General features: G+C 35.6%; 1 protein-coding gene across 1 annotated transcript; it reads right to left on the reverse strand.

Annotated features, from left to right (window-relative positions):
* On the reverse strand, nt 1-7,190 carry LOC128982967 (SPRY domain-containing protein 3-like). Its single transcript, XM_054402077.1, has 6 exons — nt 6,938-7,190; nt 5,695-5,879; nt 3,501-3,650; nt 2,314-2,480; nt 1,556-1,640; nt 1-404 (listed from the first exon to the last, which is right to left on the reverse strand). The coding sequence occupies exons 2-6, from the start codon at nt 5,875-5,877 to the stop codon at nt 270-272; spliced, it is 720 nt and encodes a 239-aa protein (XP_054258052.1). The 5' UTR covers nt 5,878-5,879; nt 6,938-7,190; the 3' UTR covers nt 1-269.
* Nucleotides 7,191-11,150: the final 3,960 nt, after the last annotated feature.

Raw genomic sequence — 11,150 nt, forward strand, 5'->3', positions numbered from 1 at the left:
TTTGACCCAAGGAATCACTAGGTAAAATATGTCCCCACCTTTTTTGAACACCCTGTATAATAGGGTGGGTTCTAGCCAGTGGAAGAGCCAGCCTTGGTCCAACTCTTTGAACAATTTTTTAAGGATAAAGGCACAATCTTGAATGGCTTGAATTTGGCAAGACTGTTCAATAACAAATCACAGGTATTGATAGTTAAAAGCACATACTGTAGTAGTGCACTAGTATTAATATCACAGAACCAGTTAGTTTTTAAAACCACCGTAACTTATCAACCTGTAAGGGGTTTTAAGTTTACTTTCACTTTTTCGTGGAAACTTAACATTCCAACAGAAGGAAGAAAACCGCCGAACGGAAGCATGACTCTTCTTACTCCAACCATTGTCCCGTTTTTAGTGAAGAAGACCTAGAACAATAAGTGTTTAGGTAATAACTGAAGCTGTAGGATGATAAAGGAGGGTAATTTTTATGAGGAAATGAGACTAGAAGTTCGGATCTAACAAAATTGTTTACAAGTCTACACTAAAAAATAATTAGTTAACTGCTTGAAAGTAGACACTCATTTCTCATAATTCCTTGTTGAATGCACAATCAAGACTAAATTAATTACAGTAAAGTCCCACATACTCAATACCTGATAAACTAGCAGTCCAGTTTTCTGAGCAAACTCGGAAACCATGTATATGTAAGTTCTTTAGATAACTATGTCGGATGTGATTTGCGACCCTTGTGGAAAACAACCTAAATTAGAAGCTTTGATATTTACAATACCTTTGCTTTTTCTTTTGGGGCCAAGCACTACTTTTAGACATATAGACCAGGACGCCTAGCACACATTTAAAGGCCGAAGTGCTTGTAAGTTGCTTAACCAGTCAGTCAACACAATACCCTTGTTTTTTTGGGGTAAAAAGTAAAAAGTTGGGTACGGTACAGTATTTTCCTCAATACATTTTCGGTTCGGTACAGACTATAACAATTAGTTACTTTCAATTCTCTGTGTTGGTTAGGAGCACATAAAAAGGTTTATCAGATGTTTGTTTAGGATTTTCATAATTTATTACTAGGGTTTTATTCCTGGGGTTTTATTCCTTTACGACTTCCATGATTTATTTAATTTAATGTTTAAAGAAAAAGGCAGAATAATAATACTGGAAAAGCAAAACAATAGAAGGGTGGGAGGGGTTGGACAATGACCTCGAAACGAGCTGGCCACAGCGAATTGTGATGGCGGGGGGGGGGGGGGAGGGTGCAACCTTGAAGCTATATTTAGACTAGAGGGCTGGGCTTACGCAATTGCACGGGCAGACGACTGTGTCTCGAACTGACCTTGAACAGTCGTCCCGCTGCGTCGTAACGCCGATTCTTATTCGGGTCGAAGTTCGAAGGATTCGAAAGTCGAATCTCGTTGACCGAATCTTGAATCCGAATATTTCCTAAAGATTCGATGGATTCGAGATTCGGATTCGACACATCACTAGTTTTCGCTGTTCTGTAAAATTATCGCAAACACACCTTCACCAATATCCACAATATTATTGCTTAAACAGTATATTTTACCTCAACAAAACCTGAACCTCCAGTTTCATCTTCTTCATCGTTACTTCTTAAATCATCAGCAGGAAATCTGCAGGATTTAGACTTTCTGAAACAAGGGCAAAATATGCTATGATTTTCATCATATTTGTTACCGGTATCTAAGCTATCTAGATCATGATTCATTGTTCACTGTAAGGAAACTTCAAGGGCTATTCCCAAGGCACCAAATTATCGTTTTGATGAAGTGTGCAAGTTAACTACCCTGAACTTCGTTTGACCTTGAAATTTTCTATCTAAAAGCACCGACGGTCTAAAAGCACAGAGAAGAGGATTCCTTGATGCATTGAAGCCAATTTTAATAACTCATTGTTCATGATCTTTCTTTATCAAAATGGTTTGTTAAGTCCTTAACAGATTCATCTAAAATTGTCTTTTCAAAATAATGAAATTGCTCACAAAGAAAATATTATTATAAAATTGCTTGAGTTTAATTTCATGTCACGTAAATTATTATGTTTAATAATCTTTTTGAAATTATTTAAGACACCACCTTTAACAAAATAAAAAAGATAGGGTAATACAAATCAGATTTATTTCCACAGTAAATATATCAAGAGTCATAATGGAATGTTACAAAAGAAATTCCAAAACTAATTTCAACATACCAAAAACTGTCTCGAGCTAAAGGAAAAAATACTTTAAAAGAGCTAAAGTCTCAACTCCAAAATGAAATCAATTGCAGGATTAGTATGGATGAAATGAGAAAGTTCACTACTTACTGGCTTAAAGGTACAGGGAAGGATATACCACATCCCATAGTGTCTCCTTTATGACATTTTGGCCCGAATTTTTCACCTACTCCACAACCAACAAAGACTTTTCCGTCGTCTGCATGGTAAGCAATTGAGCCTTTGTCCCAGCCTGGTAGTCTGTTCTTTGGGTAGCCCTGAAATCATTTTTACGTAGGTAGCTGTTATTTCATACAGTACTCATTTCATAAGCATAATCATTGTAATGTGTGTATATCATGATGGCAAGTTTGACCTAATGAATGTTGCTGTGGTCCGATCATCACGCCACCTCAACCAACCACATAACACACTGCTCAACCAATCACGTAACACACTGACGAAGACATGCTTTCCCAGCAAGTCCTTCCCCAGTCAGTTCATATTCAGTTTATACTAGGCCTATGTATGTTTGTTTAAACATAGAGAACACAAATAAAATTGCAATAAAATTTAAAAATCTGAATACATACATTTTTAGATCAATGTAACAAGGAAACAAATGGGCACTTAGAGTGTAAATGTAACTCACATTAACTAGCCACTGTATACAGGGTTACCAACTCAAGGAGGCCACCATTGGGATATCGAGAACGGTAAGAATTAGAGAAAGCAAAACTTTAAATGAGGTACATTCCTTTATTTTTTTTCCAGGAAACTGCCCCATTTTAAAAGATGAAAATAAGAACAAACAAACTAAAAGTCATGCTTAGTTTTAAGTTTTGACATCACGGAAAACAGGTATCTTGTTCACTACTAGCAGTGGCCGAGTTTTGAAGTTGCAGTGCTGTGGTTGCTGAGATGATGCATATAGACATTATGTAACCACGTCAAAACTAGGGCACGTCACAGTACTTTTGGCTTGGGATAAAACGTCTGTTATCTACCTTCTCTTGAGGATAGCAGCGGGTTTCGGTGTGGCAAGCCCTTAAAAGCTAAAAGCCATCAAATCAGGCTAAATGAGCCATAGTAATCATACACAGATTACGGTAAAATTAATTATGGTCTGAAATGGATCGTGACACAACGTTGGTTTTAATCGTATTGAACGTATTATATTCAAGCCAGTAAACATGGATAAACAAGAGCAAAAGATTAATCTGAGTGTGACTCAAGGGCTATATTTATTATTTTGTTTCACTAAAACAATGTTAAATAATAGTTGACTGCATAATTACCTTTTCGGTCAATCCAATAGCGATAAAACAGTTTTTCCCTGGATCAAGTATTTCAATTTCAAAATAGTGTGACGTAGTGTTTAGTGGCTGTCTTGCTTGGGCTAAACCAACATCCAGAATGCTTGCTCCTTGTCCACTATACTCCAGTATCTGTAGGAATAGTAAATCGTTAGTTTAGGTTTCAAAATTACTTGTTATTGGAAACTACAGGGTGTTATTAAAAGAATGCCGGGATTTTAAACGGTCGTTGCTCGGGGACTATTCAAGATAATTAAACGATTTAAACGTCAAATTGAAGGGGAAAGAACAAAGATCTTTCCTCATTCTTTGATACAATTTAGAATGATTTAATAAAATTCAGATTTTCATCAATCTTATATGAGCGTAAAACTGGCAAAGTCTGTACGCTTAGGGTGATTGGCGGGCTTATCTGATGTCTTAACTGAATCTTTTTAGGCACAAAGACACTATCTTTTACAGATAAAATCATAAATTTACCAATTTAGGTTTGTTCAACTGAAGACTTCGTCGGGCAACCGATTTTTTCGGGCTTCTGATGCAGAATTGTCGGATTTCTTCGACTATGTCATCGCGTTTTTAGCCGGCCAGGTGAATGTCTTTTCAAAACACTATGGTGCCACAAAACTCATTAAACCAGCTTCAAGTTTCTTTATCATCAAGTAGATTTAAACTTAGTTTAATTTAGCAATGGAGTTAAACTCTGCGAATCACAGATTACAATCTGTGCCTTCTGTTGTGCCGTAAACGTCGTACTGGCGACTGGCGTCATGCGTATGAGTCACAATAGCGGCCTACCACCACGTTTTGCGCATGCCAAGGTCAAAGTTTCCTCCCTTACAACAGTACACGGGAAACAAAAATTAGTTATTTAAGCTTCAATTTGACGTATAAAACTTTTAGTTACCTTGAATAGTCCCCAAGCAATTATCATTTAAAATCCCGGCATTTTTTTAAAAACACCCTGTAGGCCCTATTTTAAAACATAAATGCTTTTACAATGTATTAAATTATAACTTTGGTAACAGGGCTGTCGCTTGGGTTGGAGCGACTGGCGACAGGCAAAAAAGATGACAAAGACAAAGATTAGGCATGAGTGGTTTTACCATGAAGTACTTTTTAAACTGCTGTACAGGAATGTTGAGTAAAATGAAACATGTATTTACAAAACAAATACATATCCTACATGAATAACTAAATTTTTTGTTTTTTTCTTTTAAAAAAAGAGGGTTTCAGTCTCTTGTTAAGATCCAACCACTTAACATCGCTGTCGTGGCTTTGAAGTCTGCTAGGCTGCCAACTGAGCAACCGACTCACCATTCAAAAATAAATACATATTTCCAACAAACAACTTTATTTGATAATTACCTATTTAAGAAGATATTCCAAAATAAGTTTTTTCTCAATACTGAGCACTATTTGAGCTAATAGTGTAAACAATAATTAACTCCACAGTGTGATTGTAGGCTTCTATTCTTTCAGTGTTTACATTGTCTCTGTTTGGGCCCCTGGGCGTTCCGATGCACCCACACACTCACGGCTTTATACGGCGCATATACACTGACATATACCGTAGCAGCTCTTTTGCTGCTCACAGTAGGCAGGAGGACCAAAGTCCCAGGACAGCCCCAGTAGACTCATCAGTCACAAACGACTCATGCAATGGACTCGTGGTGAATCCCCATTTTAACCAGAGACCTGAAGGTCGTTTTAACTGACCGAACTCGAAATAAAAATGTCTGGCCTGTTGACTTATGATTATGTCAAACAGAAGCATTCGACTTCTGATATCACAGTAGTTCAAGTCCTTCTGGATTGGGAAAAATTAAGACTAAAGATGATTTTGTGACCCTATTAGTTCTTAAAATGGTCAAATCAGTTTTAAAAGCTGAGACTCAGCATATAGACAGTAGGCCTACATGAGATGCCATTTTACAGCAAGGACAAAACGTCTGGCAGTGAATTACATCTGACGATACAGTTTAAGCTGTAACATCGATGGATTCAAATGTTTTTTGTCGTAAAAACAGTCTGTATAGCCTACTTTTGAAAACGCTATGCTCATAAACTGTATCTATCATTTAAAAATAAAACCCGCATATTGAAAAATGCTCTGTAGAAGCTAGCTCTGCTAAAAAGCATTCCTTAGGAGCAAAGAGCTCAATAAGCTGCTTACCTGGCCACTTAGTGTTATATCGTGGAGACAGTACCAATCATCTTCTCCATAATCCACAAGCATCAAAGTTTCATCCCATCTTGTGACCCACTCAATGTCTTCACTAACCTCGACCTGGTTTTGTTCATCCTCTCTGTTCATGTCCAGCAGAGGAACACTAAATATGGTCTTTTGACCTAACATAGCTGAAAATAATAAATTTAAAATTTATTATTAAATTAACGACAGAAATAAAGTTTCAATATTAGCCTATTTTAACACAAACAGATGACACATTTTTTCAATGAGTACGCCTAAACAGAATCATAGCGTTGCATAGCATTCCGATGAGGTAGTAGGCTAAGTGATAAAAGTCAAATCTTAAAATGAAAACGGTACCTGTAGCATAATGAGCAAAAGTACCGGTAGTTATATGGGCAGTAAGAAATGGTTGCCCCTTATAGTTTTTTATTGAAATTCCTCCTTTTACAGTACCGTATTTCATAAGATACACTTAATCCAAAAACGCCAATATTGTCAGAAACAGCATGAGGTGTTGAAAAACCGAAAGCGAAGTTTGCAATTTGCAAATGAAAACACAAACTTATCAAGTTATCGATGTTAGATTGCCGATGTTTTTGCCTAAGTATTGAAATACCGGTATCGATGTTTTCTACGACTGAATTGTATTAGTTAGAGGTTATACAGTTTTGTTGCAGATGACAATAAAACTGAAAAAAACATCGATTGTCATCGATAAGTTATTTAGCCTCGAAAACATCAATGTTTTTGCGACGATGTTATTGGTACATCGATGGTTGACCTATTGATGCTCATCCCTTCTAGGGCCCTATCTAACCAGAATGGAGTAGATATTTTTTTGAGAGAAATGACACTGCAAGACTAGTAAGCTAACACCTTCTGCTAAGTTAGTTTAGCCTAACAGAAAAGGACTGCACAAGGGAATGTTTTTGGCTTTTGAGACTATGATTTGTAGAGATATAGGTAGGCTACCTGTGGCAGAACAAATAATATGGCTTACAGGAGCTATTTAGCATCACTGCATTTCTCAACTAGGCTATAACTTAATTGATTTTAATATTTTATGAGAAATCATGCAAATTGATTGGCGAAAACATTGGTGAAATAAGGTCTTCAATACTAGTTAAAGGTCGGTGCTTAAAAACAAAAATTTCATCAACAAATTTGAATTGATAAACTGAATCGTCAAAGGATTTAGACATTGATAATAGCTTACACTTACCTTTAAAGGGTCTATAATGTTAATTTCATCTTGTATGTGGATACTACAGGGATGTATTTTGTTAGTTGTTACACTTGAACGAAAATGACACACTTTTCTTCAATTCAAGAGAACTTGGTGAGCTGGAATAATTTATAAGAGCAAAGCAATTGTAAATTTTGTAAACTTGCAACGTCGATCACAACCAGAGATAGGACCTAGACCTACACAGAACAGAAATGTTGGCACTTAGCAGAAGGAAAACTACCCACTATTATTCAGTATTCAGTAGAATGTCATAAAACAAAAACATTGACAATAATGACAATACTCTCGTACTTTATGTTTATTATCATCACCAGTGCTGCCAACAAATTCTTTATGCGTGAAGAAGAATTCAATGTTTGGCTAATGCCAACTCATACGTCATAAAAAAATATCAAAGTCCATAGACCTCACCATTGATACTACAAGTCAATTATCAATCAATGATCTGTATCTTTGCGGATGACACGTCTTTAGCTCTGTCTGGCTCAATTTCCGAGGAATTAGAATTAAAATCGTTTATTGAAGAAAATAACATAAAAGCAGCAGTGGTTGAGTGGTTTGTTCCCAATTTATTAAATCTCAACCCCAACCCCAAACAAAACTGAATTGCTCAGGTTTTCAATCTAAGGCAATCCACACACACAACTATCACAGTCACCTTTAATGTGATTTAACTCCAGGCCGCGGCCTTCGAAGTTGCAATATCGCAATTAGGGTTGTAACAGCTGATTTGTTTGGATGCAGCTAATGGTGATTATTTGTGTATTTTTTAAAAACACGAATGCTTGGTTGGTGGGCTATGAAAATATTGACTACACTTTAAAAGTACAAAAATTGACTTTCTATTTAAATGTGATGTGCGAAAAGGGACCTCTTGTCGGCGATGAAAAATTGTCAGTACACCCGATATAAGTAATTAAGGTCAAAAATATTGACATTCGATTGTTTATCGATTGTTATACCTCATTTAGCATAGAACAGGACAGTATCGTTTGAAATGTCGAGTGGAAGATGTAAAAGGTCAAAATAAATCATTTGTTAACCTCTGCACGGTCTGAGAAAAGGTACCTCTTGTCGTTCAATGTTATTTTGCCATAACGACGAGAGGTCCCATTTCTAATATTCACTTTATAAACAGATTTTGGTCCAAAAAATTAATTGTCCCGCATTCAGTAGAAATTTAGAGAACTCCAACAAAGTTCAGTTAACGGAGGACAAAATATCTCACAAATTTTGCGGTCCCGACAAGAGGTACCTTTTCTTACCGTGTGGAGAAATAGCATTTTGGGTCGACAAGAAGTCCCTTTTCTGGAATGTGATTTTTACGACATGCTTCAATAAAACTATTATTTAAATGAACACTACCGTGAAAGAACAAAAAATTGTATCACAGTACCTCCAAAGAGGACATTATAAGCTTTCTTTTGATACCAAAATCGTTTCTTAAATACGAAAAAAAAACTGTTTTATGCATATTTTATTTCAAAGTCCTATAACTATAACAAAATACCCCCGCCGCAGCAAACCTGCAGACTAAGCGAATTTCAACTTGTCTGATTACATTGTTACTAAAATATTTCCGTAAATAAACATAAGTTATATATTTCCAATTTAAATAACATAAGATTTAACGAGTGCTTAGGTTTGCTGCTACGGGGAAGGTAAAAAGTGTTTTTTGACAATATTTCAATAGTATAGGATGAAATAAATAAATTTGCCAAATTTTATCAACATTATACCCATAAACAAGTAAATTACAACAGTTTTCATTTTCTCCATTAGAATATCATGGGAATTTTAAATTACATTTTTTTTTTTTCTCCGTGACCGTTTAGGCATACAACAGCGCTTCAATATACTAAATTATTTGTTTTTTAAGCTCTACAAAATGGTTTGGAAAGAAATTGCTAAATTTTAAGTTTTTTAGGGTCAAAAATGGGAAAAACCTATTTTTACCCCATAAAACCCCCCATAAACCCCTGTTCCCATGGTCCGATCATGCTGGTTCGCGAACTCGTTCGAATAAACGTAGGTTTACACGTTTGTCTTTTTTGCTCGAGTTATCGCGCTAACGGACACATATATAAATATATTATATATATATATATATGAATTTGAGCGGATGGTGTTTTTGGCCTCTGGTGACCTCAAAACGAAAAATTAAATCGGTCCCGGGTCTAGGTCTTACCATGAGACCTACGGTAATAGCTTATTCCCTATATGGAAAATTCGCAAATAAGAAAAAAAAACGTATATGCCTGGGACTTGCACCAAAGAGTGATTCGGAATTTCATAAGAAATATACAAAGCTCGAAATCGAATTTTCCCGAAAGAGGTCCCTATTAGCTTTCCACATCACAAATATTATTTTTGTTTTCAATTCTATATGTTTTATTTTCAATCTTTCAGTAAATTTATGTTCATAAATTTTAATTTTAATGAATAATATTCGTAATAATGAGCTGGTGTCACCAGTCTGCCATGTTATCTTAAGGGACGTCTGGCGCTAGACAACACCACTTTGCGACGTTGCCAATGCTACCAGGCCACGGCCTGTAGTTAGAGGTGGCCGTGCAATTATCCTTTTAGACAACGTGGAAATTGAGTCGACTCAAGGTGTCAAGGTCCTTGGTTTAATATTAGACCACCACCTTTGTTTTTATGACCATGTCGACAGTGTGTGTATGAGGGCTGGTTCTGGCATCTTTCTTTTAAAACAAATGTCAAAATTGTCTGATCATAACATCCTTGTCCTTATGACAGCCTATTATGGGGTCATTTTGGATAAAACATACTCCCTGAGGAGTATGTTTTATCTATGCTAGTGCCAGACACTACATAAGTGCACTATCGAATATTTCCTTTGTACCAACAGTAACTTCTCAGTAGCACAACCTACGTGAAAGACTTCTGTCGCAGCCTGAGATTTTGTTTCCTTTTTAATCATCGTTGAAACTATTTTTATGACGAAATATAACTTTAATTGAGGCAGGTCATAGCAAAACTGGCTAAGTGAAAATACCTAAATTTTTCAGGAAGCACAAAAAACATATATCTTTTGTTCTGTTAAAGTTATTGAGTTGTAATTTTTTTTGCAAGTACATTAAGTACTTAAATATCTTGGGAAACAAATACTTTTCAGCTGTTACTATTAACTAGCCAGTAAAAATACATTAAACATACCACTTAGCCAGTTTTGCTGTGACAGACTAAAAATAACCAGTTTTGCAACAACCATTGTTATAAAAAAACCAGTTTTGCTTCGGCAAACATTTTAAAATGGCATATAAGGATTATAAAATAAAAGCATAGGTTTGACATATAAAACCTTTTAATAACGTTCTTAACTCCCTAGATTAGCATGACGTGAAACAATTATTTTAAAAATCAAGACTAACTCTTCAAAAGTTGATGTGTACACAAACTGAATGTCACGTGATCATAAGCTGCGCTACCATTGGTCGGTAAGCAAATGACCAGGGGCCCATTTCATAATAAACTACAAGTTACAAGTTACAACTTGTAACTTGTAATTTCCATTAGATTTGCATTGGGCGATCAGCTGATTTACTAATAATATTAGTTTGTACTTTATTATGAAATGGGCCCCAGTTCTGCTACAAAAGTCGGGATGGAAATGGCGAGTTTTGCTGCAACAGCTAAACTTAAAAAACGAATTTTAAATAGGAAATAGCCAGTTTTGACATAAAGTGAGCACACAGTCTGGTGTATTGACTCCCATAGAATAATAAAACGTCGAAATCTCAATTTCGAAAAAAATGTCACTTAGCCAGTTTTGCTATGACCCGCCTCAATTACTATAATAGTAAACTTTGCTATTTTTCTGGTATCTTAGCCAGAGAGTTAAACAACAATCGTAAAATATAGGCCTACCCTTATAAAAGAGTTAACATTAAGTAGATTTTAGCACACTCAAGCCAAACCAACACGAAACACAAATACTCTTAAAACAGGGTTCTCATTTTAAATTATGATTAGAAGCCTTCTTATACCAGGCTATTTAAAGTAAATGTTGAAACTATGATATTTATTTTAAATCAATCTCTTTTTAATTTTAAGCAGCTGAGGTACGTAAAATGACTTTATATAGTACATTTCAATAACATGTTTATAATTGTGACGGTCTTGGGCTATTGCCCTTTTCCAATATTCCAATTCAAAATGG

The sequence above is a fragment of the Macrosteles quadrilineatus genome, unplaced genomic scaffold (assembly GCF_028750875.1).
Source record: "Macrosteles quadrilineatus isolate MER2022 unplaced genomic scaffold, UCM_ALF_1.0 Scaffold_1__1_contigs__length_201487025, whole genome shotgun sequence".
NCBI classification, from domain to species: Eukaryota; Metazoa; Arthropoda; class Insecta; order Hemiptera; family Cicadellidae; genus Macrosteles; species Macrosteles quadrilineatus.